General features: G+C 40.3%; 1 protein-coding gene and 1 long non-coding RNA gene across 2 annotated transcripts in view; both read left to right on the plus strand.

Annotated features, from left to right (window-relative positions):
* The window catches only part of ANKH (ANKH inorganic pyrophosphate transport regulator), a 109556-nt gene that overhangs the window by 59664 nt on the left and 29727 nt on the right, over window positions 1-20165 (plus strand). Inside the window, exons 2-8 of the mRNA XM_083826134.1 lie at window positions 7-223; window positions 8496-8614; window positions 9711-9794; window positions 12239-12409; window positions 13084-13218; window positions 15876-15968; window positions 19785-19880. Coding sequence (XP_083682260.1) covers window positions 7-223; window positions 8496-8614; window positions 9711-9794; window positions 12239-12409; window positions 13084-13218; window positions 15876-15968; window positions 19785-19880 — 915 coding nt within the window. The remainder of the gene's footprint in view (window positions 1-6; window positions 224-8495; window positions 8615-9710; window positions 9795-12238; window positions 12410-13083; window positions 13219-15875; window positions 15969-19784; window positions 19881-20165) is intronic.
* On the plus strand, window positions 230-6150 carry LOC310895197. Its single transcript, XR_014580529.1, has 2 exons — window positions 230-1153; window positions 2458-6150. It is a non-coding gene; the product is annotated as an uncharacterized lncRNA (long non-coding RNA).

The following is a 20165-nucleotide window of genomic DNA, read 5'->3' on the forward strand; positions in this document are numbered from 1 at the left end:
CAACAGGCCTTGAATAGAGGCATTGCTGCAGTTAAGGAAGATGCTGTGGAAATGCTGGCCAGCTATGGGCTGGCGTACTCCCTGATGAAGTTCTTCACAGGTCCAATGAGTGACTTCAAAAACGTAGGTCTGGTGTTTGTGAACAGCAAGAGAGACAGGACCAAAGCAGTTTTGTGCATGGTTGTGGCTGGTGCTGTAGCTGCTGTATTTCATACCTTAATAGGTAAGGTTACTTCACATCTAATTAACACATCTTTTATTTTGCTTCCCTCAGCTAGTCTTCAAACATACTAATTTGTAGGTTTAATATTTCATTTGTTAGTACAAGGGGAAATGTAGAAGGGATGAACTTTCTTGTGTTGGTAGCATGCCCAAGTCATGCAATTTTTAATACTGTTAAAACAGGTTGTTAGGTGGTATATTCCACCTCCAGGGCTCACCTGCCTGGCTGCTCAACATGCTGCTAATCATTTTTAGTCAGGTGTGTGAGCAAAACTCTGGTAAGGTTGACAGGTTGCATGAAGCAGATAGCTCAGTGTTACTGTTAGGTAGCAACTAGCAATATCTGCCCAAATGGTTTTGGCACATCCCTTTGTAGCCAGCCTTCAAGATGTTGAAGGCAGAGCTCTTTGCCAGATCTTGGTGGTGTTGTTAGTTACTCCCTCTGTACCAGTTCCTTTGCTACTTATCATGTAGTACAAGTCTCTAAGTCAGTAGGTCAGCAACATCATTGAAATATCAGGTATTACTCTACTAGTGCTAGTCATGGTTCACTTCTGTTGAGTAATTAATTTGTGAAAGAAGAAGCAGTTCCAAAGAGCACTTTATGTCAAACTGAGGTCAGCTCTCTCAGTGTACTCTGAAACAAGGAAAATACACAAGCAGTTCTGAACTGAACATAAGAAGTAAGGCAACCACAGGATTTGCCAGTTCCTGATAGCTTGGAGAAATGTCTTATCAACCCAAGCATCGACCAGGACCACAGCAACAAAAAGCCACATGACCTGGAAGGCTTAAACTTCATCCTCTCCAAGAACTGCACTACATTATCTGCATGTTGTGGCTCATTCCACGGAGCTGAAACCTCTGTAGCTTGGCAATGAGGATTAAAGGACGCTGGAGGAAGAAGCAGAGAGTGCATTTCATTCAACAGGTACAATCCTAATAGCTGGGACTTCTGAGAAGGGGGTGGAGGGAGGTAACACAACAGCCTGTGGAGGCACGTGTTGGTTGATGGGCAGTAGGACTGAGCTGGTTGACCAGCAGTAGGGGGTCATTCTGTCACAGCTGGATGGGAAAAGCGAGTGTGATGGCAATTTCCGGAATTGCTGTGAAGTTATGGAGTGGCCTGGAAGTGGGGCACCATTCATTATCAGACACTAACGTGTCTGAAGAACAGCACATGCTCAGCATACGGTTACTGCCTGGGTAGAGCAGGCAAATATGAAGCCCACTGCTCTTATCCTTTAACAGGATGCCAGCTGTATTTAATGGCCCTATGTGCCTCCCAAGCACTCCAGTTTGTTTCACCACTGTGTCTCTTATTCCACCACTGATACAGCAGCCCCATACTGTTTACTTTTACTCTATGTTACAGTCATAATAAATGCTTGCAGTAATGGCTCACTAGCCATGGCAAGTCTGTGGCAGTTTTAAGCAGTTGCTAATTTTGTAAGCTGAATCCATGATAAAAATTCGTGCTGAAGTTAATTTATTTTACCACCACTATCAACTGGTCACTTCCTCAATGTGTTTACAGTTGAGGCTGTTTCACTGCACTGGTGTTATAAACTGTGGGCCATTTGTAACTTTGGCTTTCCAGTTTCTTTGCTTGGAATGTTTCTTCAGCCCCCAGAGCTGCTATTCTAGTTGCGCACTTGTTTTCCCACCAGTCCTGGTCAAAGTTTTTGACTTAGCCAACTGGATAAAAGAAATATTTTCTAGTCATTCAAAATTTCATTTTAAGCTATTATAGATTTTGAGAACATTTAAAGTATAACTATCAAATTTCCAGGTGAAAGGCAGCTGAATTTTCCATGTGGGACTTTTTATTGAGGAGAGTTGTTTGGGCAGCCATTTGAAAACATGCCAGATAAGTCTTTTGGTTTTGCCTGGAAATAGAGCCCTGCTGAGTTCAGAACTTCTGAAATGCCCTCTCTGCAGATATTAAAAAATGAAATACGAAGGCTGTACTTTCCATGCCTTAAAGCCCTTGGTTAAAGGGCTTTGCACAATCTTTCAGCTGCTTATGGTGGCAGACTGCAAAATATTTTTTAGTATTTTAACTTGTCTATGCCTGAAAATATGCAAAGGCCACAGCAGAGACTGGCAGAGTGCCCGAGAGAATGGAGTTAGTCAGATTCTAGCACCAATTGCCTGGGTGATGTTGCCAAGTTTTGTGTTTCAAATTTCCTTTGAACATGTTTCAAATCCTGATTATTCTTTTCTGACCCACAGATGCGCAGTCTTCCTAGCAGAAGGAGGAGAAGGAGTCCAGTGGCAGACAGGCAACTTCCAAGGATCTGCAGCTACTCCCCAACAGCCACAAGCCTGTTACAGACTATCTACAGGAGAGAGAAATTCAGGTTACTGATACTTGACGGATGAAAAACTGAAACAAACACCACTCAAGGGACTGAATTTCTTTTGCATGCCTTATGTATGGGGCTAAGGAAGATGGCATGACTGCTTGCTGTAGTTGTCGAAGCCCAGAGGAAGGAACAAAGAAGAAAAAAGCCAATGAAATAAGGAGTACAGAAGGTCAGAAGGAAGAAAACAAGTGGTGGTAGAAGCACAGTGACCACAATGAATCACCAAATTTCCAACTGTGATAGAGACTGTTTGCAGTCTGTACACACAGCTCCTCACAAACAGCAGCCTCTACTTGTTTGAAATATCAAAACAGACGGTTTCACTCAACTGACTTCATTTCTTCAGCATCAGCTCCCCACTACTGCTCCGCCATAGGGGCTAACACTGTCCTCTGTGGGAGTGACTGGCTGAGCCAAACCACTCAAACTCACAGCTTGTGGTCCTTAAGTCATCACTGTACCACATTGCCATGAACGTCCACAATATCTTCACCAATAGTTCCTGTCATTCTCCTGTGCAGGTAGCAGTAAGAACCAAGAAACAACTTGATGAAAGGCAACTGAAACTTTATTCTTGTCTCGCTTTAAGTGCTGCTGTAAGCCTTGGTCAGTATGTTATTCCTGCTTTTGCTGTCTCAGTTGTGATCTGGAAATAGAAGATAGTAGGCTGCCTTCCTTCTCTTGTGCTATTTTGGGAGCAGCTACTGCCACTAGTTAGAGTTTCCTTGTAGGAAGGAGTCTAAAGCATCTAGTTATTTCAGAGATTGGCTTTTGAGTGGGAATATTGGGCTGTAAGAGAAGGAATTCAAGATGATAAACCTGTCTGTGCATACTATTGAAATCTGAATAAACTACCAGCTTGACAGAGGAGAGAATAGAGCATTACTTTAGAGAACAGTATGCTAACATAATGCATTAATAGATGTTGCTGCTAAGTCCTCCATACTATGCGAGTCCTTTTAACACTGGTGTCATGAAGAACATGCACACCTTCTTCGGCAAGAAAACAGCATTGTTCAGCCTTTCACTACTTTGCTGAGAAATACTATACTGCAAAAGTTTATTTCCAAAGAGGAAACAGCCTCTTTGCTTAAGTAGACACCTTTCAATGGTGCCTCCTGCACCTGACCAAAATTCCATGGTGGATCATTTGGCATCACCAGGAAAAAAAGGTTGCAACTTTAGTAGTAAGGCAAACACAGCAGACTGGATGGCCAATAAGTATGAGTGACCCTGTTGTTTTGTGCCAGTTTATTACTGATCTCCTACTGGGCAAGGGCCCCTCCCTGCACAGATTGCACAGGTGAAAACGTCAGCAGTTGCTAGTAATTTTTTTGAACCTGCATGCGTGATCACTGCATATACATTAAAGACCTGCAGAAGAAGTGAGGTATAAGTGTGATCCAACTGCTCCCAGTGTAACACTACTGGAATTTTTCCATGACTAGGAATCATAGGAGAGCTTATGCCAAACCGAGCTATTTTTTCCAGTCAGTCTTGTTCTGACATGGCCACTGTACTGGTTTGTACTAAACTTTTTGCCCTGGAAAAAGATGAAAGCACAGGAACACAAATCAGAATATAATCCAAGCTTACTTTTTTATTTTTGTCTACTAAGAGGTGAGGTTATTTATTAAAAACATGTCCTGCCTCAGCATCTTCAAGTGGCCATTGTTAAAGCAGTAACTTGCTTCCCCAGCTGCTCCAGCCCTTCTTCCACAACAAGGGCAGTTTCTTGTCAGCAATTTGTTCAGGACAAAGGAAGAATGAAGAAAGCCTACGTCCACAGCATTTGTTGATTTTAGGATAATATTTTTTTTAATTAAAACAGGCAAATTTTGAGACTTACGAGATGTTGGCTTACCCGAAGAGACCATTGGACATTGGTAGATTTGGAAAAATTAACTAATTCAATTTTGCAACTACAGTTGATCACAGAAGATGACAACTGCAATTATCAGTCTTCACTGAGATGTTCATAAGCTGGTTTTGTTATTCATTCATTGCTGTGAGAAAAAAAGAAATGCAAAACCCAAGACACCCTGATCATCTGAATTTTTGCATGGGGGACCCAGGCTTTTGTTTCTGTTTTATGTCAGGCTAATCAAAGACATCACAAAATCTATATAACCTGTGCCATCTCCAAATGCAGACTTGCCATTATAATTTTGTATTTTTAGCAAATTGGCCTTTTCTTATCTGCCTAAATCACTTAGCTGGTTTTGGCCCTGTGAGGCATCTTTCTGACTTAGCAGCGGGATAGATGTTTACTTCTCAGGTGTCCAAGTTAATTTTTAAAACTGGCACCAAGAATGAATATGGAATGCTTATTAAAAATATTAAAAAACAAAAAACAACACATACTTTTAACACAGAAACATTCTTGGTGTGTTTTTTTGTTGTTGTTGTTATCGATTTTTTACTCCGGTAAAGTGAATATTGACATATGCAGCTCTGTGCCTAGAAGTAAGTGGTATCACTTCCTGGGAGAGTTTCTTTTTGTTTTCTTTACGACGTATGTATAACATACTGGATAGTAGATAGCCCCAAAATGACTACGGTGTGGCTATTTCTTTGAGACTGCTGGCATCATTAAAAGTGTGTTCAGTAGTTTCAAGGATGTCTGAAATTTATGTGGTAGTAATCGGCTCATTAGAGAAATCAGTGTAGAGGAGAGGAGATCCAGTTAGGTGCACAGTATTTATTTCATTGTCATTTCATAAGCATCCAGGTCTTACAACTCAACTAGAAAAGACAAAAGCAAGAATTCCTGCTTAAATGTTGTTATATCAGAAGCAAAACTGATCCATAGATATCAAAATAAGTGAGTTATTCCAGGAGAGCAAACAGGCAGCTTGTCTTGGAGTTGGACTTCGCTGTTTTGGTTGAAATGATGCAAGGAATGGGAAGAGCCATCTGCTTTAGATTCATGTAATACTCCTCAGCTCTGTTGTCTGTTATTAATTTTGTTCTGTGCTTCATAATAAGTATGTAAGGTTGGCCAAGGTTAAGTTCTAATTGCATCAGCAATTGCTTTATTCACAGCTCAGAGACACATGCTTGTATAATTGTCAGTAAATCTCAGCTTGCTGAGTCCTTCTTTCTGAGGACGGAAACATTCATTGACATCAGCAACAGTGATTGTGTGCTTTCACTGACATGTCGAAGAAAATAGTTGAGTATTTTAAAACTAGTTTTTAAACTTAGCCACTATTATTTTAAAATTAAAGCCACATTAAAAAGTGCAGTTAGACTTCTTGTGGATGGGGGAGAGGAAAACAAATCTTAAAGCTTACTGAAGCGCAATGCTGATATCCCTAGAATTCTTAAATTCTGGTGCTGCGGGCTGTGGTAGTGTAAGTCCCTTGAGAGTGCCCTACCATTAAACTGCAATTGTGGTGAAGTGGCTGTTCCTAGAAGTGAGAGTAATTCAGTCTCTGACCTCTCTAATTCTGTGAATTTTTCTGTTTATTTAAACTTAAAAAAAAAAAAAAGTTAAACATAACAATGGCTTTTAGAGACAAAAAAAAAAAGTTTTTCATTACTTATTATTTTCTAAGCACTTTAAAAAACTCCTTTAAAGCAGGAGAAGACCAGAGGGTGAAGTGCACAGAGAGCACAGATGAATTCTGCAGCATGGTGTCTTGCCCCTGTTTCACTGCTGATGGAGACCGCTCCCCAAGAGGACATTCCTCAGCACGTAGACTTGGATTCTGTTACTCCCCATGTGGGGAACAAGACCGATGTGTTTCCTGCAACAGTTTTTAAGCTTTTACGTAGAAGAAGTTTAAAGCAACTTCTGTGGGATCTAAGAGAGAACTCAATGAATCTGACCCTCAGAGGCAACTTGCCTCACATGCCTTCCAAACTTGTTCTTGTTTATTCAAATCAGTAAATTCAGATAAATCAGCATACTGGCCTGCCACAAAAGCAGCTTTTTACAAGGAGTAACCACGCAAAAATCCATATGCAACAGACTGGTTTCAAAATAATGAGTGAAAATTGGTGTATGAATATTCATACAAAAATAAGAAGAGGCTGTAGTTGATGTGTGACTGAACTTAGCAGCGAAGAAATGAGTACTTAAGGAGCTAAGCTGGCCTCCCTGAACTTAGAAAAGGCGAGAGTCCAGTTTTAAAGTTCTCTCCCAATACCCTTTGGAAGGGTAACTGAAAATATCTGGGAGTGGCTGAGAAGAATAGCTACCCAACTTAGGGATCACTGGGTGAAGTGAGAGACTGTGAGCCTAACAATAGTAGATAGGGACCAGCACAGGGAAATGGGGAGTTTTTACCATTTTAACATATTTGGGGCAGTCCTGGCTGTCTGGATTGAGGCTCACACTTGTTCCCAGTGCTGTCAGGATACTTTTTTTTTTTTTTTGCTCCCTTGTATACACTACTGTTCTTACTTTAGAAAGTCTTTTCAGCCCTGTAGACCATTTAACTGCTGTATCCTTAAGCCATAACAAAACAATAATGACTTAAACTCTTCTTTTGTTGCTTCCAAACATTGCTTATGAGTTATGAGAGTAAGTTATAGGCTAAACAACTAGTGCTAGCCATTTGTGGATCCGATGACGTGAACCGCTTGCATGCAAAGGATCACTTTCCTGAAATATTCCATATAAAGGCCTGTCCAGTGACAGTGGAATTGTTACAAACAGAAAAACAGGGAAGTGTCCACATTTGAAATCTTTACCTTAGAAGAGACACAAACAGAAGAGAACTGAGACTACCTGGGCACAGGTGATTCTGCCATTACTTGTGTTGGGAGTTTGACTTACAACCCAGTCATTCTTTTAACAACCATTACAAGGGTGTAGAGGAAGCTATGTAATAATATGCAGGTGTAGAACATGATTTATAAAAAGTTGAAAGCTAGTTGAATCACTTAACTGCACATGTTATGTAAGTTCCCAAGTTCAGAGACACCAGTCGTACCTAGTTCTTCATTATTCCAAGTCATGGGGAGGCCTCTGGGGTTACTAAAACAGCTGGGTAACGTGGGTACCAACAAGCATAATACAAAGAGATGTAAGCAGTTCTGTAGGTAGCTTTGTGGGGAGTCTGTGCATCTGTGCCATCTTCAACCCAACACCTTGGGAACCGAGACCTGACGAAAGGTGTTCTGCCCAACACCAAAAACTCTTCTCATCTGAGGTTGAAACTGGACAGCAAATACACTGGTGACTGGAAGTGGCAACCCCTTGATTTCTGTCAGTGCAAAGCACCCTTTTCTGACTTGTGGCTCCTGAGATGCCAGCTGTAAATGAGGAAGGAGAGTAAGAGCTGTTAGAGGCTGCCCAGCGAATGCACAGTGAGCTGTGCTGTGCCCTGACAGGTCCCAGCAGAGGTGGTCATTAGGCAGAGCAAGGGAGAGGCGCTCACAGGAGCATAATGAGTGTGATTTATTGCATGTCTTCGCAAATCCTAGTGCTCCTTTTACAACTCTGGGCAGGTTTACAGGTAATGTCATGAGAATGCAGTGGCAATAGGTGGTTTCAGAATTTATAAGGCACTATATCCCATGAAATACACAGTGTCTGGTGAAAACAGCTTTTCTAACAAAGAGCCCTGAGTTAATGAAAGAGCAGTAGATTTTCTGGAGTACCAGTGTGTTCATTTAGGAAACAGATGTGGCACTTACTATACCCATTTCCCAACCCAGCCATTTGTTATCACTCCTCTGCCAAAGGTTACTTGAAAAAGGACTGCGAGAGCACTCCTTAGTAATAAACAGCAGCTGGTGAGGCTGTGACATCCCGCAGCCCCTGCAGCTGTTTGCTGAGTGGGTGCATCTCACAGCTCTTTGGCATCCTACTCTTTCGGGTACTTCTGAGCATCTTATGCAGAATCCATAATGTAACCTTCATTATTCATTCCTATTCTTGTATCTCTACAGCATATAGCGATTTGGGGTATTACATTATTAATAAGCTACACCATGTGGATGAATCAGTGGGAAGTAAAACTCGGAGGGCCTTCCTTTATCTTGCTGCCTTCCCTTTTATGGATGCCATGGTGAGTGCATGATTCAGAACTGAATTTTAATATCAATGTTATTTTTTTCTTTGGTGACCTTAGTTTGCAAAGTCTGTTACCTGATGGGAAGCTGAAGGTCTGCAGAAGGAAGGCATGTCCTTTGCAAGCAATAACTCTGGATATACATGAACACATCATCTTCTGCTACCTGGAAAAAGCATCTGGGTGGAGTTGAACATCCAGAGATCATGACAAATGTAAAAATCCTCAGCTGCCTTGTCAGAGTTACTGTATATGCATGCTAGAAAGCACCGGTCATCTTGTGATGGGCTGCACAGATTGTCTGTATGTGTCCTCTCAATACAGTTTGTATTGGAAGATTTCAATTGGCTGCACATTCCCAAGTCACTTGCAGAGCTCATCGATCAATACTTTCTCAAAGCAAATTTATGGAAAAGATATTTGTTACCATTATTTTTTGCAAGCGCAGCTTAGTCCAGTATATCTCAAATGCATGGGGAAGAGAGCCACACGTGTGGGTGGGCTGCTGCTCTCCAGATCACCAGGCTGACTGCATGTGGCCTGCACAACGTAAACAAATACATGGCAGCTCTCTTTAATTCCTGTACTTCTATATAAAAGTCAGAAAGGATAACCTTCTCATGGCATGCCTCCACTGCTTTCTCCACTTAACACAGTAGCTGACAGTAAAAAGAAGTAGGATCGTTCAAGTTTTCTTTTTCAGACAGGACTCAGTATAGCTTATGAATACACTTCTGAGGTGCATTCAACTGGTGAATGACAGGAAACATTTTTCCCTTAGAATATTTCGTATAACCTGTGCAGTGTCTGTTTTGAAGGAACACTTTCTTATTGGCTATCCTGCTCAGAAATTTCAATGCAATCTGTAAAATTATTCCCATTCTTCCTGCCAGCCCTGGCAAAGAGGAACTAAATGCAGTAGTGCTTTCTCTGCCCTACTTGCTTAACATTTGCCCAGGTTCACACCAGGTGCTGCTGGTGGAAAAAAAGCTTTTTAAGTTTTTTGTATAAAAAACATCATTCTGGGACCTGAAATCCTTACCAAATACCATAATCACTTCTCACGTTCTGTTCTGCCTTTTTTTTTTTTCAGGCATGGACCCATGCAGGGATTCTGCTGAAACACAAGTACAGTTTCCTGGTGGGATGTGCCTCCATCTCAGATGTCATAGCTCAGGTAATGCCTCCACTTGGCAGTCACTCTTTCAGTTGTGTTAGGGACTAGATGCTTTCCTAAACAGTAATGCTTTTGCACAGAGACTGCCTTCTCTCTCTGCCATGGACAACACACCAGAGAAAATAATCTTGTGTGCTGTTCTCTGGTAGTTTCCCCACTCTTTGCTGACATTTGTGATTTAGGCTGGTCTCACTTGACTGGATCAAGTCAGTCTTGAAGCAATGTCAGGAGAAGGAGCCAGGACTGTTTGGATTAGGGCCTTATCTTCTGGCACCTCCAGACACTGTGCTACAATGGCTGAGAATCAAGCTATATGTACGCATGCACCCCTGGGGGAAAGAAAAGTCATCCAGGAGTACTGATGACTGCTACCAATTGAGGCACTACTTTGACAGAGACCTTTCTCCCCTGTGTACATTCTCCCCAACACTTCACACAGTTGCAATGAAATCCTGAGTGGGGAGTGTAGGCAGGGAAGCTAAGGCTTGATTCTTCAGCCCACTTGTCAGTTCTGCACATGAGGTCTAATCTGCTGAAATGCAGGGGTGTAAGCCATCTTCTGAGTGCCGGTATAGCACTGTTCCTGTTACTGGACCAGAAGCTGAAGGCTTGGATTTGAAGCAGAAGCTATCTGGGGTGATACCCCTGGGAGACAGAGGGAAGACCCAATGTTGAATTTCCATCTGTCAGAGAGGTGTTAAATGTCCTGTTGCTTTGCACAAGACATGCTTGTAAAACAATATTCATATGCATTGTTGTACCATTTAAGAACCAACACAGAGCCCTCTTTTTTAAGTATTTATGACCATATTATGAATGGAAGATCCCAGAGCCTGCAGAGCAGTTACAGTACTGCCCCATTACCAGCTGAGGTAATGACTGGGTAAGAAAGACTATAATAATAGGACAACATGAAAGGAAATAAGAAGTCAACACCACTTAGTTCAATTTTCCATAACATTCCCCTCACACAAAATAGGAGCAAACTATAAACCGGATTAAACCATTCAGTCAGCTGCTATTCTATGTTTGGCATGTCTGCCCCTTTACAATACTGCATTAAATCCCTGAAGATAATACCAATTACTTTAAATGACCTTAACACCCAGGCTCTGCTCTTGTTCTGACGTGACCTACAAAGTTTGTTGACCTTAGATGCATGTCAGGTCATTTACACCTAAATACAGAAGCTGGAATTCCTATTTTGGCCATGGTACGCATGCCCTTTTCATGGTGGCTGGTGAGTGGGGTGCCAGGCTTGTGAAGAATAAGACACCTGTCATCTTGTCTCCAGTCTGTAACAAAATATTGAACAGAGGAAGCATAAAACCAGAAAACAAAAAGTTCTGGTTCTCCATAGCCCAGAGCTGCCTACACCTACATCTACTCCCTACACAGGCAATAGGTGCACAGGCAGTAGATAATTCTCCTTGGATAGCTTCATGTACACATTTTGTGACTGACTTTACTTCTGTTTACTGAAGAAGAATTCTTTTGTGGAGTTCAAATGAGCTGTTTTGCAAATCCTTTCAAACAGTGCGGCCTCCCTAATAAACATTTTCACAGTGTGCTTTAAGTATTTCTTGAACTCTAGCAATGAAAGAGAGAACCTGCCCCTGAACAATGTATTTCTTGGAACTCACTTGAATGCCAGCTTGTCCTGGCAGGATTGTTCCTGATGCTGCTGTTCACAAAACCATACACAGTTAGTTTGCCAGTTGTGCCCATCATCCAGAGACACTTGGAATTTAACAGGCATACTGTCAGCTCTTTAGTTAATGAAAGAGAATTATATTGTATTAATCAATTACCTTCATTTTCTGGATTGAGTATTTAATTTAAATGTTTGAATTATGAGCTGTTCATGAGACAAAAAGTTTCCTTTTTGGTTACATCAATATGGCACTTAGCTCAAGAAAGAACGAAGAAATACTGAAATTGCACTCAAAAAAGTATAAAATTGGGATAAATTAAGACTGCTTCTAAATGCTGAAGTGAATACTTTAAGACATCTGGCTTTTTAATTCCTCCTCCGCCCCCAAAAAAGAAAGCAGGGCTTAGAAGCTGAACCTAGAAGGACGTCTCCAGCCTCAGTCTGTATCAGCATACCACATTCTCCTGGGAAGGGTGACACTCAACCATGTGCTTGCTGCCAGACTTTGCCAGGCTTGCATGCCAGCCTCCTATTTATGGCCCCTAGTCTGACACCTGCCCATACCTTCAAGTACTTTTTATATAGCTTCTGTATAATATTAACTCTTGTTCTTCTCATTTGTATGACTGAATGCAGGGGGGAACTGAAGTTTCTAAATGCTCCAAGTCGTATACTGTAGTCACGCGTGGTTGTTGGCTCAAATGCACTAGCGTGGAGTCAGCCAGGAGACACGTTGGCCCTGAAGAAACAAACAGACAAACTACTAATCTTTTATTTGTTTGCTTTGCAGGTTGTTTTTGTAGCCATTTTGCTTCACAGTCACTTGGAGTGCAGGGAGCCTCTCTTGATCCCAATCTTGTCACTATACATGGGAGCACTTGTCCGATGTACCACACTATGCCTGGGATACTACAGGAACATACATGATGTCATTCCTGACAGAAGTGGGCCTGAAATGGGGGTATGGCTTAATATTTGCTGATTTTTTTGATTAAATAACTTTAAACTTGCTTTTTGTGTTACAAGACTCTATTAAACCACTGTGAATGAAGGGCCAGCTCTCTCCATCCTGCAAGGAAAAAACATCTTTGTTTAAACAGGCATGATGGAAACCATTACAGCTACAGAGCATATGAGGCAGTGCTTTAGGTGCTATTGATGTGCTGTCTACTTAGCATCTCAGTGCTGAGCTCTCTCCTTTCGGTGCTGTGAGACAACACAGAATGAACTAAGTGGACACTTTATTTCACAGGGAAGAATGTCTCAAAACTCTTTGTTTTCTTTGAATGTTACACTGGCTTTCACATTCCTTTGTCTAGTAGCCAGAACAAGTTATTCAGATACCTTATGCATTATTTATTGAGATCCATGATACAGTTTCTTTTGAATCAGTCTTACTGTAGATGAAATATACTTTTCAAAATGTATTTTGAATCAATATTTCTATAGGTGAAAAGGAGGAAATATTTTAGCCTTCTGCTATTGAAGCATATTGAAATGAATGTACCAAAATGACGGTGGGTGAGAAAAGCAGAAATGTTTTCTCTGTGCTTTTGATTCAGTTCAACTTATTTCTTTCTGAAGCCATTTATTTTTTGTTTGTTTTTTTTGTTTGTTTGTTTCCTCCTGTTACAGGGAGAGGCTACAATAAGGAAGATGCTGAGCTTCTGGTGGCCTTTGGCATTAATTTTGGCAACTCAGCGAATAAGTAGGCCCATTGTCAACCTTTTTGTCTCCCGGGATTTAGGTGGCAGTTCTTCGGCCACAGAGGTGAGAAAGTCAGTGCTCCCCATTACTGCAAACGATCATTTCCATGGAGTTGCCTCTGTGTTTCTCTTCTCAGCCATACTGACAAGAAAAAAAATGTCTTAAATACATTTCTCTTTAGTGATTTCTTTATCCTTAAAAGAAGATTGTTCAGGGTCTTAACATGGGCATTTCTACCAGGCATCTCATCCTTAACAAGACCGGTAGAGTTTTTTCACCAAACAGTTCTGGCATCCCAGGATTTCAAGCTCTACATATCGGTATGTGCTGGAGCGTTCAAATCCCAGGGATTTTAGGACAGTCATCAGTAGTCCCATGTGCTGCTGTTCTGTGTCATATATATTTATGGCTATGCAAATAGATGTGAAACAATACTGCTCTTAGAATCCAGTGCATTACACAGAATAGGGCAGAAAACATGAAGAAGCACATAAAAAACATCTGTCTCTTGGCTGGGATATGCAATGCACCTTGTTTCTCTGGAGGATATTCAGCTGTAGCATGTGGTCTCCTACAGCTGATGGTAGCAGGACTTCTGTTTGCAATGCAAAGCCTTCGCCAAATGCTCATTAGGAGCTGACCTATTCTCTTAAGAAGTCTGAGGGACCCTTGCTGCCAGTTTTAGTGGGATGAGGTCTAGATCCACATAGTCATTAGCAAATCTCTCACCTTTTTTCTCTGAAAAACAAAGCCAGAAGATACTAAATGAAAAGGAAAATTGAAATTGCTGATGTCTAACAAATATTTTCTCAGCAATGCTAATAATTTGTTATATATGATACCACATATTTCACTCACTCAAAAGTTACCAGTGACTGCAGCAACTGTGGAGAGAAAATTCAGGAAACCTAACACTTTCACATGTGTAAATCAGGGATTAGTCTACGTGTTAAGTAGCAGTCTCAGTACAAGGGGAGGCAGAACAGGTTAGCAGAGATCAATTGTGCATTTCTTGTTGATTTCTGACTTTCGATGCATCATGCTTCATGACTAGCCTGTTGCATTTTGTTGCTATTAGGCTGTCTCCAGATACATGTCATAGTTGGTGGTTTGCTGGCCTTTATACACTCACATTAATTGTCACATTTCAACTTTCCCTGAATTATGAACTAATTGCCTCTGAAAAAGGAGGTGCTGGCAACACGGATAACATCAGTGTCTGGAACATCACTATAGACAGGAGTTTTATAGTTCTCCTGTTCAATGCTGTAAGCAAATTTCAGTGTGTCCAGGATGTCCCTTTGAAGAGCTGGGGTGTAGCATCTTCATGAGGACAGCAAGTCCTCTTGCATTGACCAACTCCCACAGCTCCTGTTCAGACTGCCAGCACAGTTATGGTGATTTTTTTTGGTGTTGATTTTCATGGGGAGTTTTTTTCCCCATGTCAAATACTTCTGTTCTAGACATTTAGAAAAGCTTTTGTGGTTGTATTTTGGGATCCCATCAATCAGGTGAAAATTACAAGAAGAATGATCAGTGTTAAAAACTCAGTAATTTAATCCAAGTGGAATTTAGCATACCAAATTAGGTAGTGAATTATTGTTTTCTTTAATGGTTACTGCATCTACACAGTCTTACTGGACTTCACCATGTAAATAAATGAAACTTCAATATGTTTCATATTCTTCTTTTATTTATTCCTCATTTTAATCTCATTAGCTTTCATATAGGTAGAAATTCTGCTGAAAATAGAGCAATAAGGAGGGAAAATTGCATTTAAAAAGGGTACAGTTTTAAAATTCCAATTTGTTTTCTTTGAACCAATTACTTTTTCAAGTTTCATTAAACATCATTTACAGTAGAAGATTAGGAGAGAATATCTTTCTTTCCCCCTCTATTCCAGTTCACTCTGTAGATTTGACTGTTTTTTCCCATGCTGTTTTTTTAAACAGCACAGGGTGCAAATGAACTTGTTGCATGAATATATGGACTTTTTAATGTCTTTGATGTACCTCTTGTCTGTACTTGTGAAAGTGCAAAAGGGACCTAGTGCAGATAGTGAGTTGTTTCTCATGATCAAAATGGTCATCTGGAATTGATTTTGTCTGTTTTTTGTTCTTAGTTGATTAGCACCAAAGTTGGGAGAGTGTTTTTATTTGTCTTATAAGTGCCTCCGACCCCACAGCAGTCAGTTTGAAACCCATCATCAGTCAGCCACTGAGACCTGCTGCTTTGGAATCAGTCTTACTTAAAAGGCGTTTTACATAAAAATAACCAAGTCAAATGTATCTAAATTAAGATTATGAAATATGATGAAGGGCTCTTAGAATATGAGCCATAATGCATTCTGCTGCTCAGGTGTCTCTAGATAAAATAACCTGGGAGAAATGTGGGAGGGATATTTCAGTATGTTCAATTCAGCTGAACGAGGGGCACACACCAACTCAAGGTAGCTATCATCCCAGAGTATCAGCATGACAGTGAAATGGCAAAGCTGAGTAATGTAGCTCTATTGCATGATATATTTCCTAAGCTTCAAATGCCTAGCAGAATGATGGCTGCTCTGACAGTGGTCCCAAAGCAAAGAGCTTCCAGTTTCCTGCATGTTTCTCATTGCATCAAGGTCAATGTGGCAGTATTCATGGAAAATGGCATACCGCGTTAGTTTAACTGTTCTGTTCAAAGATTTGAAGTTTGCGTTTCCTTGTCATTTTTCATAGGCAGTGGCAATTCTGACGGCTACCTATCCTGTGGGACACATGCCGTACGGCTGGCTGACAGAAATTAGAGCAGTATACCCAGCTTTTGACAAGGTGAGTGCCCATGTTAGGAGTGTAGTAAATACCACTAGTGTGGTTTCACATCCATGATCCTCCTCTTTCTCTCTGTTACAACATTTTAATTTGAGGGAAGCTTCAGTGATACCAGAGGAATTTCTGCCAAACAAATATGAAGAAAGATAGTTCACGTCTCTGTAAACATGTGTAATAGATTCTTTAAAAAAATAGAACAACCAAAGATTAAATAGAGCTGTATTAATGGTCATCTGTGGTTTTGGTTCTCTCTATTTTTGCCTTTGATACCTATCGTTCCTTGTCCCATTGATAAGGTTTTCTTAAAATCCTGGTTTAAATGAATTATTTTTCAGTGGCTTCAAGCTGTTGTCTAATTTATGATTTTAACCTTAACGCTGTGTTGTAAGGTATTAAGCTACCTTTTGAATAGACAGATGGTATTGTTTTAAGGATTTAAAAAAAATCCTCACTTACTGTGACATAGCTGCATAGCTAATGAAATGAGGTCTCACAAAGTATACAAAGTGAAAGAGCTTATGTCTTTGCTCCAGAGTCAGCCTGTTCTTTAGATTCTGCATTACTTCTGACACGGGTTTGGGTTCTTTTGCTTATATTAATATTTAACAAAAGGTTGTTTCTTATACTAACAGTAAACACAGATAACCTCTTATTTTAGAAGTATTGACTTAGCTGACCAAGTCTATGAAGATTTTTGTTGCCAAATCATGTAATTACATAAGAATGCAAGGACTGCTTCTTGAACTGTGTGCAGAGTAAAAATATGACCAAAGTTAATTTTGTTTAGACTCTGTTTTGCTCTGTTTTGGAATTGGTACTCGCTAGCCCGTATGTTGCATGAAGAACAGTGGTGTCCTGTGATAGTCTAGTTCAAATGTCAAATGCAATCTCCCCTCCTTCTCTTTATTTACCAATTAGTTATATCAACTGAACTTTCTGGTTCCAAATATTAATGAAAAAATAATGCTTGCTTGCTCAGGAATATACTTAGCTGAAGCAAGACCGTTTTGATTTAATCCACAGTACTTCCAAGGAAAATATAAAAAAAAAAAAAAAGTCGTATCAGTCATAACTTCCTAACTTGCCTGTATACAGCTAAATTGACATGTCAGATAAAAGACAACACAGAGACCTTCTCAGAGGTCATGCTGCTGAAAAGAAACTGCAGAATGCTGAATCTATAGACTGCAAGGTAAAAATGGGTTGGAACAGGAAACACAGCTGCTAACCACATGTGTTAAGAGCTACAATCAAATGCACATCTCTTTCAAACTACTGCCTTGCGAAATTAACAGTAATTAATAGACTTAAATCCAGGTCTCACTTACCTGGTAGAAAATGCACTACTGACTTAGATGGTGGCAGGATGAGACCGTTATTTGTCTGCTCTTGAGGAATAAATGTGAGGAAGAAAAGGCTAGGATAAGGCATAGATAGGTGCCAATGATCTAATTGCCAAAAATGTATGGAATAGTGATTTTAGTTGCATGTTTTAAGAAGAATTTGGCATAAAATGTGGTAACTGCAGTAGCAACTGTATAAAGGGTATCTCTTTCTGGCAGTCATGTATGCCTTTCAGACAGTAAATACCAGACCAGAAACAGTGCTTTTTCTAGATTACTGTGAGAAATGTTTTACGCCTGGTCACACATCATTCATGTGTCACTAGGTCTTTCACAAGCTTTGTTTCCTTAAGCTAAGCCTTGCTCAGAGATAGAACCTCCTTTTATTTCCAGACTTCATAAAACCTCAGTTCTGATTCTCAGATGTTGAAACAATTTGCATGCATGTGAACTCCGTTTTCTTTTGTCAGTCACTTAGAAAGCTGGTAATGCTGATGGCCATCAGAGGCACACTGAATTGCCTTAACATACTGATGGGATTTGGGATTCAGAAAGTATGCCCCTCTTCAGTGCCTACACTGGACAAGTCAGATTCTTGTCTTCAAAGGGAAATTCACATTTATATTCACATTTGTAAGAGATCACATTTGTACGAGAGATCCCGAGTCATGCTTCAGTGTTTTATGCAACTCTGTGTCCAGAGCAACCTCATGGCCTGGTAGTTGCCCTCAGTTTAAGGGTACTACTGATTTGCTAAAATGAAACAGGAATGCTCTAGTTCTGCACTCTGTTTGCTGTTTTATGTAGTGATAATGCCATTATTCTTAAAGGACTGTGCTACTTGTTTCAGAGTGAACAGTTGACTGACTATGAGAGGACTTGTGAATGCTATTCAGCTGATGAATAGATGGGAATGGATACTTCTTTACTCTATAATCTGCATGGTGTTTTGTTTCAAGAACTAAGCAGTATGCAAGAGATGGGAATAAAGCGTATGTGGTCAAGAGTTAGGGCGAAGGGCAGAGCTGAACAAGGACAGCATTAGAAGCAGCGAGATAGAAACAAATGAGAGCTCTCCTTCATCACAGCCTTTTTACATGTTTGGATTGAGATGTGCCTTTTTTCCTGTCATTTTAGCCTTATGAGAAAGTTGAGCCATGCAGCAGTTTAAACCTTGATGAGTGAAGTAAGCAAGGCCCATCCTCATTTACATAAAAGCTAACAGTAAGAAAGTATTTCTTCAGAAACACAAGAAATAATGATATAGTAATAAAAAATGTTTACAGAAAGTTTTCATAACTTGTTCCCAAAAAGGGCAGACTTGGAAGTAGCTTCCTACTAGGTCGGCTTGCCTCTATGCAAAGGTCAAGGATTTTCATGCACCGAAGCTTCCAAGCAGGTTTTTAGTTGAGACAGTAAGGCTGTCAATGTGCCATCACTGCACTGATCACCACAATAGCTTTACATTTCAAAGTTCCATCAACTACTCAAATGTGTATGAAATAGTGTACCATTCACAGAGCTTAGGTTCATTTTGTCCATTCCCAAGATGTGTTTGTGCAAGTTCCTATTTCTCTTACAAGTAACTTCAGTAAGGTAAGATGACCATGTGTCAGGTACTGCTGTTCTACTTGAGCTACATTAAGGGTGAATAAATGTGGTACTACATCTCATAGTACCGTTCTTACCAGTTTGGTCACGGCCAAGTGTGTCTCAAACATCCCTGGGGTAAATGCGGGTACATGACCCAACACCCTATTGCTATAGGGTTCCTAATGGTGCCCTGCTTTTGATATCCTTTCCTCTCCTTTCATAGACCATCTGATTTGTGTTAATGTGTTCCCTGAGGGTAATTTTAAATCATCAGCTTCATTTGGTACATTAGACATTTGGAGAAGGGTTTTTGTTGTTTTAAGTAAAACTTTGCTGCCACGTGTACATGAGTACAGGGCCCATGTTCAAGGTGAAACATCTAATAGTCCTAATTATGTTCTGTTCATTAAACTACATTAACAGAGCCAGCTGTTTCAGGAGCTTTGTTTATATTACCTGCTTGGCTAATTGGATCAGTAAGGGTGTTTACATGTGCATATGGATTTGGTACCACTCTGTGGTAAAAGGGAGTGGAATCCTATTTTTCCTGTGAAAACATGGTACGAACTTTAAGGTTAAAAAAATCACATGGAGTTTCCTTAGAAAGAGTTACGATTCTTTTTCAAAGCTGAATTTGTTAAATATGACTTACTCCTTAGAAAACTAGGGAGATGACTCAGCCATCAGTGACCATAGGAGGAGTTACCATCAGTTTAAGCAGAAAATATTTACTCAGAAAGCTCTAGGTTAACAAGCAAACAAGCAAAGAAAGACATGTATACACACAGACAGTCAGATACAACAGAATGACCCTGGTGCTGTCATCTTCCCAGTAGTCTGGAGCCACACTAATGCTTGTTATCTCTTTCTCTCACCTTAGAATAACCCCAGCAATAAACTGGTGAACACCAACAGCACCGTCACAGCAACACATATAAAGAAGTTCACTTTTGTTTGCATGGCTTTGTCCTTAACGGTAAGAAACCTTTGTTCCAACTGTCTGTCTTTCATATAAACCAGGAAATTATCTCCTATATCTAATGATAAAAGTGCTAGCAGTTCAAGAAAGGTGAGTTTTCTTTTCTGATGAAGTCTGTTGCTTTTATCTGGGGGAGGGTATGTGATCATAGTACTCAAGTACTAAGAAAATCAGCTGTCATTAACTCAGAGTAGGTATCTTATGTGCTAGAGTTATTTTGTTTAATTCCTCTCACTACTTTTCATTTCAAGTCAGCCTCCACGTGCAAGGCATAGAGATCTG

Source organism: Anser anser (genome assembly GCF_964211835.1).
Source record: "Anser anser genome assembly, chromosome: 2".
Classification (NCBI taxonomy): Eukaryota; Metazoa; Chordata; class Aves; order Anseriformes; family Anatidae; genus Anser; species Anser anser.